The sequence below is a fragment of the Mustela lutreola genome, chromosome 12 (assembly GCF_030435805.1).
Source record: "Mustela lutreola isolate mMusLut2 chromosome 12, mMusLut2.pri, whole genome shotgun sequence".
Classification (NCBI taxonomy): Eukaryota; Metazoa; Chordata; class Mammalia; order Carnivora; family Mustelidae; genus Mustela; species Mustela lutreola.
Window position 1 is genome coordinate 30,993,116 of NC_081301.1, and position 24,666 is coordinate 31,017,781.

At 39.9% G+C, this 24,666-nt stretch overlaps 2 protein-coding genes and 1 non-coding gene across 3 annotated transcripts in view; 1 reads left to right on the top strand and 2 right to left on the bottom strand.

Annotated features, from left to right (window-relative positions):
- INVS (inversin) overlaps nucleotides 1-12,081 on the bottom strand; it is a 174,103-nt gene extending 162,022 nt beyond the window's left edge. The window contains exons 1-2 of the mRNA XM_059143533.1: nucleotides 11,862-12,081; nucleotides 8,339-8,468 (exon numbers count right to left, since the gene is read on the bottom strand). Coding sequence (XP_058999516.1) covers nucleotides 8,339-8,444 — 106 coding nt within the window. The 5' untranslated portion in view covers nucleotides 8,445-8,468; nucleotides 11,862-12,081. The remainder of the gene's footprint in view (nucleotides 1-8,338; nucleotides 8,469-11,861) is intronic.
- On the bottom strand, nucleotides 2,803-2,950 carry LOC131813434 (U4 spliceosomal RNA). Its single transcript, XR_009346818.1, has one exon. It is a non-coding gene; the product is annotated as a U4 spliceosomal RNA (small nuclear RNA).
- A 72-nt stretch (nucleotides 12,082-12,153) lies between the features above and the next one.
- Nucleotides 12,154-24,666, top strand: part of ERP44 (endoplasmic reticulum protein 44) — a 93,283-nt gene continuing 80,770 nt past the window's right edge. Inside the window, exon 1 of the mRNA XM_059143537.1 lies at nucleotides 12,154-12,474. Coding sequence (XP_058999520.1) covers nucleotides 12,169-12,474 — 306 coding nt within the window. The 5' untranslated portion in view covers nucleotides 12,154-12,168. The remainder of the gene's footprint in view (nucleotides 12,475-24,666) is intronic.

Below are 24,666 nucleotides of genomic sequence, written 5' to 3' on the forward strand. Positions count from 1 at the left end.
AAGCCACCGCCCCACTGCGAGCAATTACTTTAAGGCTGGCTGAAGCAGAAGGAATAACCATTCCATTTGGCTAATGGGATGGTGTGTGCAGAAACCAGAGCTCCAGTTTAGTAGTTAGAAGACACGACTGCCGCTTCTAGTGATGACCAGGGCTACTGTGCCACACTGTCCACCACGAGCCAGGCTAGGCTTCTTTACTAACCTCCTCTTTGCTGGCTCTCAAATGTTAACCTGTGTGTGGCATCAGAGATGCATTTCGTCTGCTCTCACCCACTTCTTACGTCACACCTTTTGCACTGTCACAATCTTGGGAAGGCATTTGTGGTCATTTAAAAAGGATTTGCCGGGGCGCCTGGGTGGCTCAGTGGGTTGAAGCCCCTGCCTTCGGCTCAGGTCATGATTCCAGGGTCCTGGGATGGAGCCCCACATCGGGCTCTCTGCTCAGCAGGGAGCCTGCTTCCTCCTCTCTCTCTGTGCCTGCCTCTCTGACTATTTGTAACCTCTGTCTGTCAAATAAATAAATAAATCTTAAAAAAATAATAAAAATAAAAAGGATTTGCCTATGTTTATAAGGACAACATGGGAAGAGCATAGCGTTCAAAACCAAATAAGCTGGTTTGAGCCTCAGCGGTGCAATTATTGCAACAGAATTTCTTAACTTCTGAGTCTCAGTGTCCTGACATAAAAAATGAGAATTATAATAATAACAAGGGACATATTATATTTTGAGGCCACTTGAGCTTTTACAAAATATTTTTACATTCATTTTATCTCATTATAGTTGTTGTTGGCATCTTAAAATAGCATTTATACTTGTTGCCTCTTTTTTTTTTTTTAAAGATTTATTTATTTTAGAGAAAGAGAGGGTATGAGCAGGGAGAGGGACTGTGGGGGGAGGAGAAAGAGAATCCACAAGCAGACTCCCCAGCTGGGCATGGAGCCCTATTCAAGGCTCGATCCCAGGACCTTGAGATCATGACATGAGCTCAAATCAAGAGCTGGTGCTTAATGGACTGAGCCACCCAGATGCCCCTATAATCACTGATATTTTGAAATTATCATAGCTATTAGATCTTCCATTAGACCTTGCTATTTAATATATTAATAAAATATGATTGTAGGCATATTACTATATTATAATTTTAGAATAGTTTAACATGTGTATTTCAATATAGCTGCTTTTCTTTGGATTCTTATATATCATATTTAAAGCTCTTAAAATATATTTTTAAGAAGGTGTCCGTAAACTTTATCAGATTACCAAAAAGACCTGTAGCACAAAAAATCATTTAGAAAAATCCAGCCTAGGGACGCCTGGGTGGCTTAATGTCACTTAAGCATCTGCCTTCAGCTCAGGTCATAACCTAGAGTCCTGGGATCGAGTCCCACATTGGCTCCTTAATCAGTGGGGAGCCTGCTTCTCCCTCTCCCTGTTGCTCCCCTTGCCTGTACTCTCCCTCTCTCCTACTCTCTCTCTGGCAAATAAATAAAATCTTAAAAAAAGAAAGAAAGAAAGAAAGAAAGATCGGTCCAGCCTAGATAACCATTAAGTTCACCAGTCAAGGTTCAGACCTAATCAGTTCTTCCTCTCTTGTGTTTCTTATTCTCTCTGTGTTCATATATATGAATGTGCATGTGCATACAGAAATACCTTCCCTGCTTGGAGGATCCACAGTTCCGATGAGCTTTGGAATCAGACTTCCAAGCTTCAGTCTAAGCTCTGTTACTTATTAGACATGTTACTGAATCTCTCCATACTTCAGTTTCCTCATCTATTTTCAAAATGAGGGTAACAAGAGGACCCAAAACTCTTTGTAGTATTTTGCTGGTTAATGAGTTAATGAGTTGCAAAGTACCAACACAGGGCCTGGCCCATATAACATAACTTTATGAAATGCTGGCTAATTTCATTATTTTTATTAGTATGGGTATATAAACATGTAAGTCCATAAACATATATGTATAGAGGTGCCTGGGTGGCTCAGTCAGTTGAGCGTCCGTCTCTTGATTTCAGCTCAGGTCATGATGTCAGGGTGGTGAGATCGAGCCTGTGTTGGGCTCCACGCTCAGTGCAGAATCTGCTGCTCCCTTTCCCTCCCCCTCTGCCCCTCCCCTGGTTCAGGCACTGGCGTATGTCTGTGCACTCGCAGTCCCTCTCTCTTTCAAATAAATAAGCAAGTAAAAAATTTTAAAAATAACTACATATGGGGGCGCCTGGGTGGCTCAGTGGGTTAAAGCCTCTGCCTACAGCTCAGGTCATGATCTCAGGGTCCTGGGGTGGAGCCCCGTGTCTGGCTCTCTGCTCAGTAGGGAGCCTGCTTCCCTTCCTCTCTCTCTCTCCGCCTACCTCTCTGCCTACTTTTGATCTCTGTCTGTCAAATGAATAAATAAAATCTTAAAAAAAAAAACAACTATATATGTCTATAAGCATTTATAAAACATTGAGTGACCCTAGCATTTAAGGTCATTGTTGAGGTAAAGGAAGACCTAACTTGGAATAATGTCACTACTCTACCACTTATGAGACCCCTCGCCCAACCTAACTACTGTGTGGGGAGATGTCATAAACAAAGAGAGAAGACAACTTAGAGATTTGCACTTGTTTAGGACATTGATAGGGCATCAAAAGTTGTAGGAGAATCAGCATGGTGCTGCCTTGTCACTTTACCACTGCAAACAACCCAAACACTACTGGCAGTGATGACAGGACCAATCATTACACACTATGCATATCTTCAAATTATTCTGTTTAGTCTTCACAAAGCAAACAGTATTATTCTCCATTGCATTTAGTGATTTTCCATTTTAAGATATTTCTGAAACTATGTAAGACTCGATCATTTCACTATAAGTCCAACCTGACAATAACAGTAATAAGGTCCTCTTTAATTAACAATAATTGCGCCTCGGATAAACCTCATTGGCTACAATACTGCCACTGGGCAAAGCTAAGGTCCTATATATATTGTCTACTATGTGTCAGGTGTGATGCTAAATTTTTTTTTTCAGATATTCTTGGCATATATCACTGTATTAGTTGCAGGTGTATAACATAATAATTTGAGAGTTGTATACATAATGAAAAGATCACCACAGTAAATCTAGTTAACATCTGTCACCACACTGTTACAATTTTTTTCTCGTGATGAGAACTTTTAAGATCTACTCTCATAGAAACTTTCAAATAAACAATACAGTATTATTAACTATAGTCACCCTTGATGTTTTACGGTCATTGTCCTGATGAACTCTCACATAAGCAAAGTATTATAGTCCATAGTTTTCAGATAAGGAATTGAGACTCAGAAAGATTAAGTGGCTTATCTGGGGGAATACTGCTAGTAAGTGACAAAACAAAAACTCAAAATTTGGGTTTATCTGACTCTAAAACCCACATTCTTTCTATGATACTACATTGTATAGTAATAAAATGAATCTACTAACTTCTATTATCAACTATATCGCTGGTATTCAAATTATTTGAGTTAAGAGAAAAAACTACATATTTACAAATGATAGCCATGGTATATGAGGAATTTACTATGTATGTTTATGCTTTTACAGCCTAGGACTGAGCCTTAAGGTATCTGAATCGAGGATGTAATATTGTGTTAAAACATTAATCCGTTGTATTAGGTTAGACACTAAAAATTGCTACTAAAATGATGTCTCATTCAGGGAAAGCCTCTTCAGTCCTCCTCCAGAACAATGGGTGGCAGAGAAAGTGTTCGATTTAATTAGTTGTGTATGTAGAAAGAGATGCTCATCTGTTTCCATGGAGTTGAACACATCACTGACATACTTCTCCATGGAAACAGAGAAGGGAAAACAGAAAATGTGAAAGTGAATGAATTCAGTGAGCAGTTGGTGAGCAAAGATTCAGGAAAAAAAGAATTCATCCTGTAGTACTACGTTACTAGTCTAGGAAAGAGAAATAGCATATATTTAGAGATCATCAAGATGCACTACATAAAAGAAGACGTAAGATACACTGAGATTTAAGATGACATGGTTGCTGTCTTGGGAGGGATATACAAATACTAGGAAATGCCAAGAGCACAGGTATGTCTGTCTCCGCACAGACGACATAATGGCAGAATTCTGAAAAGATGAGCAGGGTTACAGCTCAAAGTCGGTAAGGAGACAAGGCGATAGAACACAGAGGGAACACATTTATAAAGTAAATTTATCAGCTCTATACTAGTTTCACATAATTTTTTTCTGCTTTGTTTTGAAGGATTTTTTTCCTTAAAAAAATCTTTTTTGGGGGGATTTAAAATTATAGGAAGATTTCAAGTTTTGTTATGTAACACAATTGTTAATTTGCATGACTGAACCTGTACAACCACTTTTAATTTATGTTTTATTTCTTTTGAAGGTTATTTTTCATTAAAACCATAAACAGTTCATTTTATAAGATGTTCTTCCTTGAGGTAGTCTGACTTAAAAAAAAATTTCCAATGGAATTTAACGCAAACCTGCCCCTCAAGTCAATTTAATTTAACTTAATTTAATTCAATTCAACTCGATTCACAATTAATCCCGGCCCTCAAGACGATTACAGGCTTCTTGGGAGGACAGGTACTTAAAAGAATGATTACATTTATTGACTCCTTCAACAAATATATCTTATGTCCCTACTATGTGCTGAGTACTGTTCTGGATTTTGCAGATACAGTGATGGATTAAATAGACCCTGTTTATTCTCACAGAATAAGTATTTTTTAAAAAAAAGATTTATTTATTTATTTTAGAGAGAGGGTCTGTGCACGTGTGCATGCACAAGCCAGGGGGTGGGGTGGAGGAGGGGAGAGGGAGAGAGAACCTCAAGCCGACTCCCCTTTGAGTGTGGAATATGTCACAGGGCTCGATCTCATAACCCTGAGATCATGACTGGAGCTGAAATCAAGAGATGGATGCTTAACCGACTGAGCCACCCAGGCGCCCCTTGTTTTGTTTTCTCTTAATTAAAGAGTGGACTGAGGTAAAGAATCTTGGTTGTGGTACAAAGAGTGATAATTGCTCCCAATATCCATTCGGATTTTTCTAAGAATCGAGCACCCTGAATTTTAGCTGGGCATGATGCCATCAAAGGAGAGACACGTTAGCTTCCTTTGTCCACAGTGTGGCTCTGTGCCTAAGTCCTGTCCGCCTCCTAAATGACAAATGGCTTTACTGAACTCCCCCTGCTCCTGCTGGCGGGGCTATGGCTACAACAGAAGCATCTGCTTTTGCCCCCCAGATGGAAGCCACATGTTGACAATGGCAGAGCCAAGTCCTAGATGATTTTGTGAAGTGGAGATTTCTACCCACCATAGGCTGCCCACTTACATCTGCACTATGATGGGAATAAAATATACGTCGACCTTTACTTTTTATTTTTTAAAAAGATTTTATTTATTTGACAGAGAGAGAAAGAGAAACAGAAAGAGCACAAGAGGAGTGAGCATCAGGCAGAGGGAGAGGGAGAAACAGGCTCCCCACTGAGCAGGACTCTGGGATCATGACCTGAGCTAAAGGCAGGTGCTTAACCAACTGAGCCGCCCGGGTGGCCCTATTCTTCTCCCTTTCTTAAGTCACTGCCAGAGCAGTTCAGCCTGTGACTGATACAGTTATGATGGGACGTGGAGACATATGAAAATACCCAGAGGGGGATGAAGGAATAGGGAAGGGGTTTTTTAAATGATAAAGACAACAGAGCATGTTTAAATATTGATGGGAAGAATATGAAATAGAAGAAAAGGTCAAAGGGGTTATAACCACAAGTCTTAAAAAAAAAAAATGGTAGCAAGTTCCTGGAAAGGTAGGAAAGGATGGAATAATGGAAGAGAGAGCATGTTGGAGTACCTTTGGCAGAAAGGGGTATTTGCTGTGTTTTGGCAGAAACAGAGAAGACGAGTGCAGATGTAGTCTGATTTGCAGATATTATGCTGAAAGGTGAGGGAGTTCCTACTAAAGTCTTCATTTTCTGTGGGGAACATGAAGCATTGGGTGAGAATGGAAGGAGGGCGGACTGGCGGTCAGAGGTTTCGGCAGAATGAGAAGGTATGAAATCCTCTTTATGGAGAAGTGCGGTGGGATGAAGGGCCAGTGCGGACTGCCTCCCTGAAGCAGGTAACCACATTATGGTCTCTGCGACCAGTGGAATTGTTCAGGGGTTGGCAGAGGTTTATGGATTAGGTCTGTCCGACTGCAGCAGCCAAGTTCCACCGGTGAGGAGAAAAGTTGATTTTTCTAAGGTAAAAATTTTAGTAGTCGATCACGGAATCAGGGCTGAATGGCGGGGCAAGTAAAGACAGAAGGAGATGTGTATTCAAAACTGCAGAAGATAATGGATTGCTAGTCTCAGTGACTTGAAAAAAAATTTTTTTTAAAGATTTTATGTATTTATTTGAGAGAGGTGGGGACAGTGATGGAGATAGTGAGAGAGCACAAGTGGGGAGGAGAGGGTGAAGCAGGCTCCCAGCTGAGCAGGGAGCCCACATGGGGCTCCATACTAGGACTCCGAGATCATGACCTGAGCTGAAGGCAGACACTTAACCGACTGAGCCACCCAGGTGCCCCTTGAAAAACTATTGTTCCCTTGGGTGCCTGGGTGGCTCTGGCGTTAAGCATCTGCCTTCAGCTCAGGTCAAGATCCCAGAGTCCTGGGATTGAGGCCAATATTGGGCTCCCTGCTTGGTGGGAAGCCTGCTTCTCCCTCTCCCACTCCCCGTGTTGTGTTCCCTCTCTCGCTGTGTCTCTCTCCGTCAAATAAATAAATAAAATCTTAATAAAAAAAAAAGAAAAACTATTGTTCTCATCTGTAGGTGAACTGGAAGCAAGAGAGTTTCAATTGAATGGTGGAATGTTTGAATGACTGACTCAGAGATTACTGAAGATATCCCGTTCCAAGGAGTAACTGTGAATGCAGGTAGCTAATTTGAAGCTGAGGTATCAGGAGATAATGTTTCTGATAGAGAAGAGAAACCTTCACAGAGTATGTAGTAAAAGAATTTTGTCTTTAGAGATAAGTAGGAGGGGTGCCTGGGTGGCTCAGTGGGTTGGGCTTCTGCCTTCGGCTCAGGTCATGATTCCAAGGTCCTGGGATCGAGTTCCGCATCTGGCTCTCTGCTCCTCGGGGAGTCTGCTTCCCTTATTCTCTCTCCGCCTACTTGTGACCTCTGTCTGTCAAATAAATAAATAAAATCCTTTAAAAAAAAATAAAGATAAGTAGGAGTATAGCAGAGAAGAGGATAAGGAAGTGGGAGATAGAAAAGAGGAGAGGAGGTGGGACGCCTGGGTGGCTCAGTTGGTTGGGCGACTGCCTTCGGCTCAGGTCATGATCCTGGAGTCCCGGGATCGAGTCCCGCATCAGACTCCCAGCTCCATGGGGAGTCTGCTTCTCTCTCTGACCTTCTCCTCGTTCATGTTCTCTCTCACTGTCTCTCTCTCAAGTAAATAAATAAAATATTAAAAAAAAAAAAAAAAAAAAAAAAAAAAGAAAAGAGGAGAGGAGACAGATATATAGAGAAAAGTAAGACAAAATTCATGACATTTGGGGGAACGGAAAGCCTAGCCAGAGGTTAGGGTGCATGGATAGAAGATTTTGGAGAAACTGGGGATGTAGGACAAAAATGAATTCTGATGGAACCAGTATGGAAATTTAAGTAGTATGGACTTTATTTTAAAGCCCCAAGTTGTCAATCATGTCAGTAGACACTGGTGTGTAAAAAGATTAAAAACAATATATATTTTTATTTCTTTTCTTGAAATAAAGACTAATGACTTCTGCATAAGTGGAAATGTGGTTTTCTACATCTAAAAAATTCTTACCCACTTTTGTCCTTGAATACTCTCTCTCCTACTCAGTTGGTTCTCTCCCTCTAGAACTTTAATACTGAGCCTCTCTCTCTGTTTATATATGATAGGGAGAATGTTGAATCAATTTGAATTAATGATAGGGAGAACACTGAGTCAATTTTAAATCATTACAATTTAAGTTATTTGTAAGCTTTAGTACTTTGGGTATATACCGAATGTCAAAGATCACTATCCACTATCTCATTCTAGATTTCTGTTACTATAAAGATGAATTAATTCTCTTAGCACCTTGGAGTACATAGCCAGATTCAGTGTCAAGCATACAAATATTTCTCAAGTACCTTTCACCTAATCCTAATCCATATTCTTAAGTTTCAGGACTTAATTACTTTCCTGTTCAACTTCTGGAATGAAATATAAATAATGATACATTGCCATTAAAATGTGTGAGTACAGTGCAGTTAAAACTAAGATTAACATACTCCCTTCGAACAGAGTTATTTTTAACGTTTCTGTATTCATGGGGACAACTCACCTATGATGAGCCTGTGGAGAGTGCCCTTATCTCCATTAATAGCAGCAGCATGAACTTGAGATGCTAATGAGGAGCCAGGAAGGAACAAGTTCTCTGACCTGTTCATAGTCTTCTCAACAAATGGAGCACCCTGAAACAATGATTTAAACATGACTAGATGCAGAAAACATGTCTGAAAGCTGTTTCATCAGTCCCAAGTGGGTATATTATAAATATGGCTGAATAGAAGTATTTGATGAGGGGGTTGTCTGGGTGGCTCATTTGGTTAAGTGTCTGCCTTCAGTTCAGGTCATGATCTCAGAGTTCTGGGATGGAGCCCCACATATCGGGCTCCCTGCGTGGTGGGGAGTCTGCTTCTCCCTCTCCCTCTGCTGCTCCCCGCTGCTCTGCTCTCACTCTCTCTCAAATAAATAAAGTCTTTAAAAAAAATAATAAAGAGAGATATTTGACAAGGATTCGAAAAGTCTGCGGTTCTGGTCCTACCTAGAATTGCCATATTGTGGCAAATTAGATGACTCTTTGTACAAGTTGCTCATCTGTAAAATGAGAGGGCTGGCGGCTCCTAAGACTCTTGCCAGGGGTTATCTTTTTTTGTTTTTTAAAGATTCTATTTATTTATTTGACACAGAGATAGTGAGAGAGGGAACACAGCAGGGGAGTGGGAGATGGAGAAACAGGTTTCCTGCTGAGCAGGGAGCCTGATGTGGGGCTTGATCCTAGGACCCCAGGATCATGATCCAAGCCGAAGGCAGACACACAATGACAGAGCTACCCAGGCACCTCAGCATCAGGGGTTATTTGAGGAAAAAAAAAAAGGCTCAGTATTTAACCTTAGGCATAGGGCTCAAAAGCCACAGAGACTTTTTCTTTCAATATATGTATTTATTTATTTATTGGAGAGAGAGCGAAAGCAAGAGAGATCACAGAAGGAGAGGGAGAAGCAGACTTCCTGCTGAGCAGGGAGACTGACACAGGGCTAGATCCCAGAACCTGGAGCTGAAGGCAAATGCTTAAGGGACTAAGCCACCCAGGTGCCCAAGCCACAGTGACTTCTGATTTGATGCCACATAATACTAAACATCAGAACTGATGTTGGGAATAAAGATGATGAACAAGCCACATCGTCAGGTCAAAATCAACTAGATTTAAGTGCTAAAATTTGCATACTTCTAAAAAAAATAAATAGTACTTTTTTCTCTCATCCTGACGAAAGGAAGAATTTTTATTTGTCTCTCCTTATGCCTCTTGACTTTAGGATTTCGCTTGGAAAACTACATCATTAGGGTCAACCATATTTCTTGGGAAAATTTTGTTCTGACTGGTAGTCTGATATGGTTTGCTAGAACCTTCTAGAAATGCATTAGTTGCATAGAAACCGTGAGCTGTCCAGCACAAGGCTGTTGTAGCAGAGGCTGGATTATGTCAGAAACACAGCATGAAGAATTCAAACACCTGATGGGAATGAAAAAGGGGTAGTTCCATCAATGATGTTAAACTTCCTTCCTAAAGGCAAGATACCATATCAAAGTTGAATGCCTGCAAGGACCAGGCTTTACCTACCGGGAGGGTACAAAGTGTAAGAAACAAAAGGAGTCATGCAGAGCGTGGTAAACTGGAGCATACATGCATATCTAAAGAAAGCAGCTGCTAATCAGCTAGTTAACAGCTGCCAAAAGGGCAGACAAGCCCTCTTCTGATTTCACCAAAAAGTGTCACTCCAATTTCTGATTTCAGAGGATCTGGGAGCTTTGTAGGAGAAATTTATCACCAGTGATGAGTTAGTACTTGTGTTGTCATTGACAAGGATTATTGGTTCAAATTCTGCCTTAAAGTCAAAGTGTTTTCTTAATTTTGGTAAAGGTCAGCTCTTCATGTTTTTATTTTGCTGACAATTTGAGTTAACATGCTGGCAGAAAATATGGGCTTTGTGAGACACTTCTGTCATGTCAGAAAAACCACTGTCACAGGCAGGATTATGCTGAAGTTACTTGAAAGAAGCTGCAAAACGGGTGGAGATAGAAACACAGGAAAGGAGGAATTGGAGGAGGGCTCTAGGCCTGATTCTGTTAATAATAAGCAGAGTGCCCTTAGGCTACCTCAGCTCTGATTTTCTGTAAAATATGAGCAATGAAAAAGATAGACTACATTGATTCATTCAGTAAGTTGAGTGCTATGTGCTAGGCACTGTTCTGAACTCTAATATATGCCAATTCAGATTCTAAGTGATCAGAGTTTTAGGCATAATCTCCCCCGCCCCAAACCTCTTCATACCCTTTGAAAAATAGATGAAAGTTTGATCTCAGTTATATACATTTCACCCCATAATTATTAGCACTTAGCACAGTAACAGGTACATAGCTGGTATCAGTCAATATTTGTCCAGTGAAAAGTCATAGGTTGAGTGCTAAGTCCAGAGGGCGAGCAGGATCAAAGTTTAATTTCTTGGACTAAAGAGGTCATACTCATTGAGCATCTGCTCTTTTAAAATTCTCCATTTCTGTATTTTCTGTCAGAGAGGTAGTGAAGTGGCCTAGAGATAAGAACACAAGACTAGAAGAGAGACCTAACTAAAAGTCTTGGTTCTACCACTATCTAATTTTGCCACCTGGGGAAGGTTCTCTAGGGCCCTTTACTAGCTCAAGAAAAATCCCAAATATATTTATACACACACACACACACACACACACAAACGGTGCTTCTTTTTTTTAGCAAATAATTTTTAGAGATGAATAGTAAAACCGCTTAGTCAATTATAAAGTCCTATAAAATGTACAGATACCATTAACCAATCATAAAACCAGCCAGTGTAATAAATGCTTTAATAATTACAACAGTACAAAAATAGTGGTGCAGCAGTCACAAGCGAAAGAAAAGTCTTTCTGATCAGGACTAAAGGGTTGGTTTTTTGGTTAAGTTCTCAGAGATGGGGACACTTGAGATGGCATTCTAGATAGAGAAAAGGCTAAATCCATTCCATGGCAGCAGGAAAGCTAGAGTACAGGCAAGGAGTACGGAGAACCTCAAGAAAGCAGAACTGTTTTCAGCAGCATGCCTCCCAAGAACTTAGTACTGATTGTGTGGTTAATATCTGGGACACGTGGACCTGGCTCGGTGTTTGCAGATGAGGCTGGGGAGCTAACTAGGGCCAGATTAAGATCCTCAATTGCTTGGCTAATGAATTCCGTAATTATCCTGTAGGAGCGATCCATGCATTAGTAGTAATCACAGTCGCACTGAGCTTTTCAGTTTACAATGTGCTTTCCCATATTATCCCACATCAACTCCCTACACAAACCCAGAGACAATTAGGGAGAAGTCATCGACTCATTCAACTGCGGCCCTGAGAGGTGGCCGACTTTATAATGCAGTAATTAGCGCAGAAAGAAGAGGCAACAGGCGAGGAGGCTAGTGATGAAGGATCAGGCCAGAGCCCAGGTCAGGTGGGCCTGGAGTCTCAGTCAGGGACCAAGGCAATGATGCAGATCGATCGGGAGCTTCCCCAGCCAGGCCCCTTCCTACTCACCCTCGCCTCCTCCAGGACTCACGTCCCGGGGGCGGCTCCAGGAGGTACGACCCCGCAGTGGGCCGCCCCTCCCGCCAGGACTGTACACTACATCCGTCTGGGAGAGACCCCAGCGTGCTGAAACTAGAACCCCCTCCGAAGGCCGCCCGAGGCGCTCGACCGCACTTCCCTCTGGGAATTGTAGTTCCCATCCTCTAAAAACAGAGGTTCGTCGTCCTCCGCCCTTTCTATCCCACAGGACCCCGCGCGCGGAGGAGTCGGTGGACCTGCGACGAGAGCCTGATGGGAAAGAAGTTCTGGATGCCCGATGACGTACTCAGCGAGAGGCGTTCAGGACTACATTTCCCAATATGCTCCGAGGTGGGCGGGACCCGGAAGTGAGGGCGTGCGAGGCCTCTCTGGAAGTTGTCCCGGGTGTTCGCCGCTGGAGCTCCGGGTCCAGAGGACGAGGTGCCGCTGCCGGGAGGATCGTCCGCTGCCGCCGGCTCCCGGAGCCCAGCCCTTTCCTAACCCAACCCAACCCTGCCCAGTCCCAGCCGCGAACCCCGGCGTTACCATGAATCCTGCCGTCTTCCTATCCTTACCCGACCTCAGATGCTCCCTGCTGCTCCTGGTGAGTGAGTGAAGGAATGACAGACCCTTCGACCGACTCTCGGACGGCCTCACGCCCTCGCTAAGGGGGGAACACAGCTGCCTCCACCCTTGCCTTCCTATTTTTTCCTCCGGTAGCGAGGAGTGCACCCTCCCCCGCTGCCTTCACTCTCTGCATCCGTCTGTACGCTTCCCAGGCCCGCGGTACCCGAGGCCTGAGAAACCACGGTCGGAGGTTGGGTCCTGGAAACTGGAGAAATTAGCCTTGGGAGAAGGATACGTGGGAGGGTCACGGGCGAGGAGCTCTCCCTTCCCCCAGGCTAACGGAGGTTGTTTCAGGCTCGAGGGCTCCTGGACCTGCTGGGAGCTTGAATTGAAAAGGACGGGAGACAGACCTACTGTTCCCTCCCACCCCCTCCCTTTGGGAAGGCCGACAGGTGCTGGGGTCCTGGGAATCTCACGCCAGAGCTCTGAAACGGTGCCGGGGTTGGCAGAGGGCTCTGTTGTGGCTTGATGCGATTGGTTGGGAACCCGGAACTGGAGGCAGATTTGGAGTCCACCCGGGGAATAAAGGTTTGAAGGGTGGAGACAGTGCCTCTCTGAAAACCTCAGCTCAAGGCCAACCTCAGATTTGTCACACATCCCCCCTCTCCGAAATTTAAGCAGAATTGCCAGTGCTCGTGATTTAAGAATGACCAGGTTTTCTGCATATATTTGCACTCATTCCTAAACTTCCTCACCTGCTTGGCTCCATCCCATTCTGTAAAGGAACCCAGTCCCTCTTCCTCCAAAGTACACCTCGAATGTACAGCCCAAGTAATTCAGGCTGCAGGTCAAATTGAGAAAAAAGTGAAGGACGGACTCCATATGGCAAAATGACGTACCTTTAATCGAGCTGTTATCATGCAATATTGGAAAATACTTTAATTGTGGTAGGTTTTGGAAACCGAATTTAAGATGAACAGTAGGTCAAACTCACTTATTGTTTTTTTTTAACAATTTAAAAAGCATAATTCAGTGACTCATAATTAAGTGACTTGTATAGCTAGCTGGTTACTGGCAGAACCGGGACTTGAGGCCCGTTTCTTGACTTGCGATGCTTATTCCACCATAGCACGTTACACTTTTAATATTTGTATTTGGAATTCTTAGTTTCTCTCTCCCCCTTCACCACCTCCCCCACCTTTCTTTCCCTCTCTCCATTTTTTCCTTTTGATTTGCAAGTCCTATTAAAAAGCCATATACAGTATTTGGGTCTTCTCAGAGAAGAAGCACTATGAAAAACTAAAGGGGATGTCAAAGTACTTTTGAGAACTAAGAGTTGGATATACACATGTCATATTAAATGATGAATTGTCTTACTGCCATTTCTTGTACAGCAGTGACTTTTCTATAGAGTAAAATATTCTGTAGAGAGCTCTTTTTGGTAATTGCATTAATACACTGTGCTTCTCTTCCTTTTAGAAGTACTGGAATAAAATTCATTGTTATTAAAGACTACTCTTACTTTAAAGATACTAGATATTAATCTTTTCCCTATCTGTAAAATGATAAAATGCTCTCACTTGTGAGTTGTCTGCTAGAAATTACTTTTAGGTTACAAAAAAATCCAAAAACAAAAATAAAATCAACCAAAAAAACAAAGGACAAAAATCCCAAGACATTAGAAAAGTTGAAATACTGAATAGGAAAACTACATCAGATGTACTTCCCTGGAATGGTATGTTTGCTTACAAAACTTAGTTTAAGAAGGAGAAAGTATTTATTTTGAAATAATTCATACTTTTTATAGAAAACCTACAAATCTATTTAAATATAAAAAGATTTTCCCCCAATAATTCTAAAATCTAATTAACAGTTTGTATATTTAAGTAAACATAGAGGAATAGAAACTTAGAAGACATTTTAGAGAATACTTATAAAGTTAATGGACTTGAAAATAAAGCCCAAGGAAAGGTTTAATAAACCAGAATTACAAGTCAAGCTAGATTCAGTTTGAACACAGTGTTTACCAAAGCAGTTTTAATTATCCTAGATTAGTTAGCAAATATTTATAAAACATCTGTTTAATCACTACTTGAGCTATCTAACTGGTAATTCTGTCCTAGTAATGGAACCTGCTTCATCAGCATCCCACCTGTTTAAAAATATATCCTTTATCTTCCCCAATGTACTTTCTTCCTCCACCCTCCAACTTCCCCTCTCAGACTTCAAGTTACTCCCTCCCACATACAGTCATCGAATATCCAAGTTCCCACCTAGCTGAGGTCATCATTTTTCCCTCAGATGGCCTGCACTAAAAAGCCATATGTTCTCTTACTACAGTACTTTTTTTTTTTTTCAGGCAAACTATACCTCAGCCCTAAAGAACTAAATCTGTTCAGAGTGTTCAGAGTTAGTGGTGTTCTTAAGATAATAGCTGAAGCATATAATCTTTAGACTTCCTAGTAAAAAATAATTTTTTTTTTCCTGATCTCAGAAACATTTTGGATTGTAGCACTCTAATGCTTAAAAAGCCTTTCTGGGATGGGTAACTAAATGCACAAGCTCAATGTGGTAACTTTTTTCTTGGGATTTCATATATATTTCATATTTGAATATATAAGGCAAACTAAATGTCCTTTAGTTTTCATATTTGTTCTTCATGTTTTGTGGATGATTGGAGTGCTGGAGACAGCAGTGATTCTCTGTTAACAGCTCTGTGTATGAAATACCTGGATTGGGAAATTGCTTCCAGTTGTGTGTGCTTTTTTTTTTTTTTTTTTGAGAAGGCAGTGATAAGCAGAGTGGGGTGCGGTTGGCAGGGTGCAGGAAAGGGGAAGGGCTAGAGAGAGAGAAAGAGAGAATCTTAAGCAGTCTTCACGCCTAGCATTGAGCCATGCTGGGCCCAATCTCAGGACCCTAAGATTATGACCTGATTTGAAATCAGGAGTGGGATGCTTAACGGACTGAGCCACCCAGACCCCTTCATTTTTTAATTTATTGTTGAGGAACTAGATCCTCTGTCATTCAGAATTTTCCATATTTGGATATTGCTGATGGTATCCCTGTGTGTGGTTTTATGTTTCTCTCTTCCTTGTGTTTCCTATAAATTTGTAATTAAATTTATGTGGTCTCAACCACAACTCAGTGTATAGTTTGGTATAGTTTGTTTCATTTAGCTTTCATTTTTTAGTTTTCAAAAACTTACCTTCTAGTGTATAATTATGTAAAATTTACTGCTTCTAAAACTAAATCCATAAAGCAAACTATTTGGACGAATCTAGCTTCTGTTCCTCTCTGTATGGTATTATCCCTCCTAATGTAAGAAACTTTAAAATAATTTTTAAAAGATTCAGCAGTCTGCTTGTATGTGTGTGTATATGTTTCTCCCTCCCCTTTGATAAACCGTAGCTTATTATACTTTACTTTTTTTTTCTTTTTTAACTTTAAAGTGTATGAAAATGTTAAATCACTAAGTTGTACGCCTGAAAGTAATATTACACTGTATGTTAACTAACTAGAATTTAAATAAAAACTTTTTAAAAAAGTGTATCCTAGAGATCAGGATAGAAATATTCCTTATTTCTTCTTAAACTGCTTATTGCTTCCTTTGGTAGATGTACCAGATCCACTTGTTTCCCTTCTTCTGCTGTAGCAAATAGTTCTGCAAAGATTATCTGGTGCATACATGTTTTTGCTAGTGATTTTCCAACATTGTAACAGGATTTCCATATATCCTTGTTAATAAGGTATGATATGGACAGATAGGGTGTTTGTCAATGTGATTGGTGAGAAATGATATCTCAGTGTATTTTGATTTGTTTTTTAATATGAATGTGATAGAGTTTTTTATGGGTAAAGGCCGTTTGCATTAGAGTTCTTAACTCATTTCTTTAGTTGATTCTATGATGCAGCATGAGAATATACTATCGTCTCAGAATTGCGTAATATTTCTGGTGGGTTAAACTTATAAAAATCTTGGAGAAGATGTCTGATTGCTGCAGTTATTGAAAACTATTTTCTAGGGGTGCCTGAGTGGCTCAGTTGGTTAAACAGCCAGCTCTTGATTTTGGCTTAGGTCATGATCTCAGGGTCCTGGGGTTGATCCCTGCTCCTCCCCCTCCCCAGTCTGATTTCGCTGAGGAATCTGTTGAAGATTCTCTCCTTCTCCCTCTGCCCCTCCCCCTTGCTCCCTTGTGCACGTTCTGTCTCTAAAATAAAATAAATCTTTAAAAAATTTTTTCTATACTCACTGTGATTTTTAATAGCTTTATAATAACTCAGCCTTTAGATGCACTTTAATTTACTTCATCTTTTGTTAAGACATTTAGATTATTGGTTATTTCCAATTTTTCACAGAAAAAATGTACGAAAGATACATGCAAAGATGTTTACTGCAAATCTCCAAATACATCCTCAGGATACTTTTCTAGAATTGTATTTCGGGGTTCACATGATATGTCTATTCTTTAGGATTTCTGGTACATTGTACCAAATGGCCTTGCTGAAAAGTTGTACTTCTGTGTATACCTACCAACAATGTATGAGTATGTGGAGTCCTCACACTCTAATCAGCAGTGACTGTTCTTGTAATCTCTACCAATTTAGTAAACCAAAATTGGCATCTGATTTTTATTTACATTTCTTTCATTGCAACCTAATCTGAATATTTTTTGTATTTATTGATCATTTATTATTCTCTGTGTATGGGTTCATGTTATTTGTCCCATTTTCAAGAAGTTGTTTTTACTTTGATTTCCTCTAGTAATTCAGAATAGATACACTCACAAGATATAGTTTAGGAACAATGAAGAGTGTTACTCCTTTGTTGATTGGTTTAACTTCTGTTCAAGAGGTAGCAGAGTGCAAAGAATTCTGGATTTAATGTATCTCTGTACACATTCTGTACATGTTCTGTCTCTTGCATGTACTTAACATTGTAACCTTAGATAAATCACCTAACTAAATTTTTTAGTGTATAAGGTAAGCACATTGGATTCCGTGATTCAAGTATTTTTTGTATAGTATATTTTGTTTTTCAGAAAGGATATTTCTGTATCTTCCATAATTAATATATTTAATATGTAATTGACCATCTTCTTAAAAAATCTGACTTTTTAACAGGTTGCAGGTCTATGTCTCCTCACTCTGATCCAGTGCAAGGAATAACATTATTTGGTCACAGCTTTTCTGATACTGCCCATTGCTATACTCTATTTCACCTAACCAAGGAAGTGATTAAAAAGTTTGGCTTTTCATGGCATTTACTGATCTTTAGCTTGTCCTTGATTCCATATAGAGGAATTATCTGTGGCCCTGGCTGCAATAACTTTATATCATTGGTATTATTCTTTCTTCCTGTTATTTGAATGCCTATTTGCTATCTGCTGTGGAAGAGAAAAATAAAATTGAGATGCATGTCATACTTCTAGAAATTTATAATTCATTTGGGGAGAGAAGATGTGTATGTAAATAGTTAAAATTCCAAAAGGAAAGTGATAGGTACCCTTAAGGTATTTGTGGAAATGGTTTATAGATCTTGCTACCAGAAGTGTGTTTGTAAAGCCTAGGCATCTGCATCAACTCTGGGTTTCTTCCAATGTCCTCAACCCATCCCTGGCTGGATCAATGTCTGCACTTTAACAGTGTACACAGCTGCTTCATATATGACCATTAACGTAGGGGAAGTACAGCTGTAGATGTTTGAAAAAGATTACTTCTCAGTGGGCGAATCAGAGAAGTCTTCTTGAGGAAAGCTGAGTAGGGCCTGGAAGGGTTAAATTGATGGGTTGATTTTCAGCCCGGAATGGAATGAATAGAAAGGGTGGTGCCTTTCAGTAACTTAATAGATCTCTTACTGGAATTGAATACCTGTGGTGTTTTGTTTTTAAAGAAGTCTTGTTGTCTGTCTTGCTGACATGGCCAGATGTCAGAATTGGCCCTAAAGAAGTTGGCAAAAGCCTTCAGCAGTTTCCTTTAGAACAACTCATTATTACCTCAGCTGAAATAAAATCATGGTCATTAGTGGATTCTAACCTGTGTTAGAATTACTCCATTCAGGAGGGAGGGAAAATGCTGCTTTTCCAAAAGTCTCTTCTGTAATGTTGTGTATCTCAGGTCGTGGTTATGTTATTGTAAAGACTGAAATCAAATTCTAACTGTTTTGATTCCATTGAATCAAATACTGTGGTCAAGATCTCTGTGATCCTCCAGATATGTGATTTTGTCATTATGTAGAACCTTGAGCGTTACATTTATCTCTTCAAGTCATCTGAGTTTGTAGACATGAGCATTACTAATAGAGAAAAGCAATGAAAGAGAAGAAGGAAATCATTTCGAACATCCTAGTGGTATTTGCTAAACAAACAAACAAACAAACAAACCCTGTTGAGTGAATGAATAGTAGAGTGCCAGTACCTTTTCCATTTCTTCATTAAGATTATCAAAGTCTAGTAGTGGTAAGGTTGGTAATTGGATTTAAGAGATTTTAGAAAAAGTTCTTTCTTTAGGAATTAGAAGAATTTTTGACTCTGGAAGAAATGAATTGGAGCTTTATTTCTGTGGTACTCGACCGTTAGTGTCTTGCTTGAGTTTTAGGCAGGAAGGGATGTAAGAACCATGAGTGGATCACATGCAGTAATAATTGTCTAGAGTTGTGCTATAAAGTAAAATTAAAGGAGCACCTGGTGGATCATTCAGTTAAACATCTGCCTTTGGCTCAGTTCATGGTCTTAGGATCCTGGGATCAGCATCTCACAGCTCCCGGCTCAGTGGGGAGCCTGCTTCTCCCTCTCCCTTTGCCACCCCCTCCCCATCCCCACTCGTGCTCTCTCTTCTTCCAAATAAAGAAATAAAAATTTAAAAATTCATTAAAATTAAATAAAAGAGTATAAATTCCACTCCTCGGCCACAGTAGTCACATTTGAAGTGCTCAAAAGTCACAAGTGCTTAATGGCTACTATCCTGAACAATGCAAATTATGGAATATTTCCATTATTGCAGAAAGTGCTATTGGATAGTGCTGGTCAGATCTTGCTCTTGAAGTCGGTCTCAGAAACCAAGACAAACTGAAAAAAAGAGGAAAATGCCTCAAATAGTGTTTTAAGGCTTTTGAGGAACATATGTCTTCCTCTCCAATAATAATCTGGGAAATATCAGTAATCTTATCAGTGAACACAGATTTGGCTTTTGGTTGCTTGTTAGCAGATTTAAGAAGGCACGAGAGAACACTAGTTAAAACTAGAAAGTAAGAGTTTATGTGCTAGTATTGATTCTTCTACTTGTTCACAAGGTCACTTAGGGCAAGTCATTTTCTTTATTGAGGCCTTAGTTTTTCAGTTGAAAATTGGGTAAGATTGAATAGACTGTTTTGAGAATCCAGTGGGCATTCTGATGGAATGTGATTCTGACCTTGGAATAAAGAGCTGCAGTTTGTGGTAAAATCCCTTTTGGGGGGGGGCATCTTTAGAAATGATGCTTTAGGGGCATTTTATTGAGTAATACATTTTAGTACAATTACCTGTAAAAAGAGTCTGTTGGTAGCTGTTGTTTGTTTCAGGTATCAGAAGGGGCTTCATGAAGCAGCTTAATCTTCTGATTTGATAAATCCACAAATTAATGTGACTCCCCTGCCTGCTTCAAAATGGCCAGAAATTAGATGAGCTCATGAAGACAGACTAATATCTAGTACTTATGTTAAATGGAGTTAACATTTGTCAGTTCTTTGGACAAGATACTTGCATATTTACATGCCTGCCATTCAGCTGTTTTGTTGTATTTGAAGTTTTGGAAAATGTAGAGGGAAAATGACCGTACCACAATGAAGTCTGTCTCTTTGCTGTTTCAAGGGTCAGATAACTGGTGTGATTTGGGCTTATTCCGAGAAAATAGATATAGACGTTCTCAGTTCCTTTGACTTCTATTATTGTGGTTCTGGCCCAAGTGCAGTAGAAGCTCAGCGGCCTGATGACAAGCACACACTGTAATGACTTCACATTCTGAAAGCGCTAAGAATAAAGAGGAGCTACTTTTTTTTTGGTAGTAAAAATAATTTTCTAGAAAACTGGCTAATTCCTCAGGCTTTCTAGATGGCATCAGTTTTTACTATAAGAATGGATACTGAGTCTCATAGGAAGTCTTGTGATCTGCCCACAATGAACAGAGGTATTGCAGTGTCCCACAGTACTTGGTTCTTTGTTGTTTTAATCTTTGAACAGTTTTAGAGACCCTAATTTTGTTTTAGAATTGTAAAAATTGTGTTACATTGTGTTTTTTGTTTTGTTTTGTTTTGTTTTTTTAAGATTTTATTTATTTGAGAGAGAGAGACAGTGAGAGAGAGCATGAGCGAGGAGAAGGTCAGAGGGAGAAGCAGACTCCCCATGGAGCTGGGAGCCCGATGTGCGGGACTCGATCCCGGGACTCCGGGATCATGACCTGAGCCGAAGGCAGTCGTTCAACCAATTGAGCCACCCAGGCGTCCCTTAAAAGCATGTTTTACTTGTTTCAGAAATCATTCAGTGTATTATTTAATTGTGCCTCTGCTGTAGTCTTAGGATATCTTCCAGAAGATTTGAATAACCTTTTCCCTAATGATAACTTGAAAGTATATTAGCTAAAGAGAAAGCTTTTTAGAAAGAGTATTCAGTTTAGGAGTCAGACGGGGGCTCCAGTCTTGGATCTGCTACTGTACCTTGCCTATTAACTCCTGAGGCCTAATACCAGTATTATGTCCGGCTCCTAGGAGGTGTTACTATTTGCACACTTCTGTGATTTTGTAGAACAGAAAGTATCACGTTTTCTTATTCTTAGATCTTCGTTTCTCATACAATACCTTATACAGGTTAAGTGCGTCATAATAATTTTGTTAAGTGTATGGGAAAAAGAAAAGGGAGAGCTAGAGTAAGGATGATCAGGAATGCTTAGGGGAGTTATAGTTGGTAAGTATCACAGAGATGAGCCTTAAAGTAAGTGAGGGAGTCAGTTATTTGGATTTATTGAGGAAGAAGGCTTCCAGGCAAGGGCTGAGTCTCAAATGTGGGAGTGTCCCAAGCATATTCGTGGACCAGCCAGGAGGACGGCATGGTCATCATAACCGTGAATAAAGTGCATTGTGTTGGAGAAGACTAAGTCATGTAGCTCAAACACGTTTTGCAAAGTTGTGCTTATTCTTACTGTGGATGCTGTTTGCTGCTCCTCCCTCCCTCCCTCTTTCCTTTCCTTTTCTCTTTTCTTTTCCTTTCTCTTCTCTTCTCTTCTCCCTTCCTTCCTTTTTCTCTGTTTTATTTTATTTTAAAAAAATTGCAGACCTGACCCAATAAGGTAGAACTTCCTAATAGTGTTACTGGAAGTAATTATCTCCTCTGCCCTGGCCCAGTTGCTCCTGCTCGGAGTGATGTAGTGTGCCAGTATCTAATTTACCCCAGTGGGCCCCCAGTTTGCTTAGTTAAAAATATTCTCTGTGGCAGGGTAGGTCATAGCCAACAGTTGATGTTCTCCCAGTTTTTTTTCCTGTGCATATGTGAAAGGACTTTTAATAGTAACATGCATGTTTTGAACAAGGTAGGTTTGTGATTTTTGCTCTTGTTCAGTCCTTTTGGAGAGTGGTAGACCACTGTTTACGTAGGAATACAGAAGGTGCCCCTATGTGTACATGTACTTATATTCATGTAATTTGGAAGTGACTCCTAGTTTGACCACTTCACTTTGCAAAGTATTTAACCTTTCTGAGTTTCCATTTTCTCACACATCAAATTGGGGATAAAGACCTCTTCTTCAGAGTTCTGGGAAGACAGACTATTTGGAATGTGTTCATGGTACATAGTAGACACTTCCTGACAAATGTTTGGATGAGAGAATCAGTGAGTGATAAGTGTTTGAATACATTTGGTCCAGGGAGGGGTCATTTGTAGATTGTCCATCTAGGGATACTGAAACTGAGTGCACTTAAGTAATGAGTCGGCACCACTAGCTTCCAGTTCTTGTGGTCTTCTGATGCTGATAATTGCACTATTATACTATCAAGAGCATGTTAAAAGTCTGACTATTAAGTGAGCAAGTTATCTGCCTACCTCTTTTTTTATAACTGTGCTTAGTTTTGCATGTAACTTCAGTATATGATGACAGTAGTTTATGGAGACAGTTGCATTTTGTTGTACAGGCCATTGGTTTTATAATTGAGAGTCCTGGGTTTGAAACCTGTTCTGCCATTGGTTTGGAGAGGTCACTTAGCCTGTTTGATTCTTAATCATTTAACAAATATTTGCATTTACTGTATACCAGATACTGGCAAGTTTCAGTTTCCACATTTATAAAACAGGAATAGTATAATTCCTACTTCAGCTACAGAGTTGTTACAATGTTGTAAAAGAGATAATATATGGGTTTGTAAATAAAAGCTGTTTGAAATATTTTGGCTTACTTCAGATGTATGTTTGTTACTTGGTTTCTCTACCTGGAAGCCTATGTATGTGGTGTATATCCTTTTCAGGAAAAGTTGATGAATTATGGAAATAGTTCTAGGGTCGAATTGCCAGGATAATGACAATACCAGAAGGTAGAGTGACTTTGATGTTGGCAAGAACTAGCTCATTCCCAGCTCTACCTCTTTGTAGCTGTGTGATTGATATTAAGCAAATTTCCTTATTTTTCTGATCCACAAATTTTCCATTTTAAAAGTAGGGATGATTATTTTGTAAGGTTGCAGAATTGAGATATATGTTATATAGGATACTTTGCATCATATCTGGCATATAAGAGACCTTTTTTTTTTTTTTTTTGTAAGGTAATGGATAGAGAAGGAAAGCTTGTCAAGTGGATGGAGTCATCCTTATGAAATGGAGAAAGTCTCGTGGAGGAGGACAGCAATTGTGCTGACCATCTTTCCATGTTGGTACTATCTTTTCTTTTTTTTTTTTAAATTTTTTTTTTAAATTTTTTTTTAATTTTTTTTATTTATTTCTTTGACAGAGACAGATCACAAGTAGGCAGAGAGGCAGGCAGAGAGAGGAGGAAGCAGGCTCCCTGCTGAGCAGAGAGCCCGATGCGGGACTCGATCCCAGGACCCTGAGATCATGACCTGAGCCGAAGGCAGAGGCTTTAACCCACTGAGCCACCCAGGCGCCCGGTACTATCTTTTCTTGACCCTCAGAAGTGAGTAAATGGATGAGGCTTTTTATTCTAAAAGTCTAGTTCTAAATATTAGTGGTTTCTTAAAGTACTTATCAACTTGTCTCTTCCCCCTGGTGAGTTATGACATAGTGTTATCAAAATAGTGACAAATGTAACTATGATTGATAGAAATAAAAATCTCACTTGATATGCATTTCTGTTTTAATACAAAAGCAAATAAATTCCTTTAAGTGGTAGAAATGAAAGTGGAGAAACATGCTTTATGCTTTGCTGTTTGAAAGGTATCATTTGCTCCACAAAGAAAGGCATCATTTCTATGACTTTGTACATTCAAAATCATTAAAAAAAAATATATCCCTCACTCCTGTAATTGACTAGGTATTTGAAAAATAATGATGATTCTTTGGAAATATATAATCTTTCTCTTGTTGAATTTAGTAAGGGAAGAGAAGATTATTATAGCATATTTTTGGTTACTGAAAAGATGCAAAAATAAAAATCCTATTTGTATAGGTGTGGAAGATTTCAAATTGCTGGTTATACAGTTTGTTCCTATAAGCCTAACTTACATATATGATAGTCATCTTTTAAATATTGCTTCCACTGGAGAGTAAAGTTATTTACATGTATAATATTTAATACTTTCAGTAAGTTTTGGCCTCACACTTTGTTATAGATATGATGAAAACTGAGTAAATCTTCTTGAATTTTTGAATTTGGATATTCCTGAAAGTATCTGCTGAGAACCTATTATAAAAGTTAGTTTATGATGGGTATTTCAGCTTGGATCAAGAAAACCTCATCATAGAGTCTTGCTTAATCTCATTAATGTATCCACAAGTCCCTCCAATTGGGAAGATTAGTACTTGGTTAGAAGAGGAGGGAAAGGGGTACCTGGGTGGCTCAGTTGGTTAAGTGTCTTCCTTTGGCTCAGGACATGACCCTGGGGTCCTGGGATCGAGCCCCTTGTCGGGCTCCTGCTCAGTGGGGAGTCTGCTTCTGCCTGCCCCTCTCTTTCTCCCTCTCCCTTTGCCCCTCCCCACTGTTCATGCTCTTTCTTGCTGTCTCTCAAATAAATAAATAAAATCTTAAAAAAAAGAAGAGG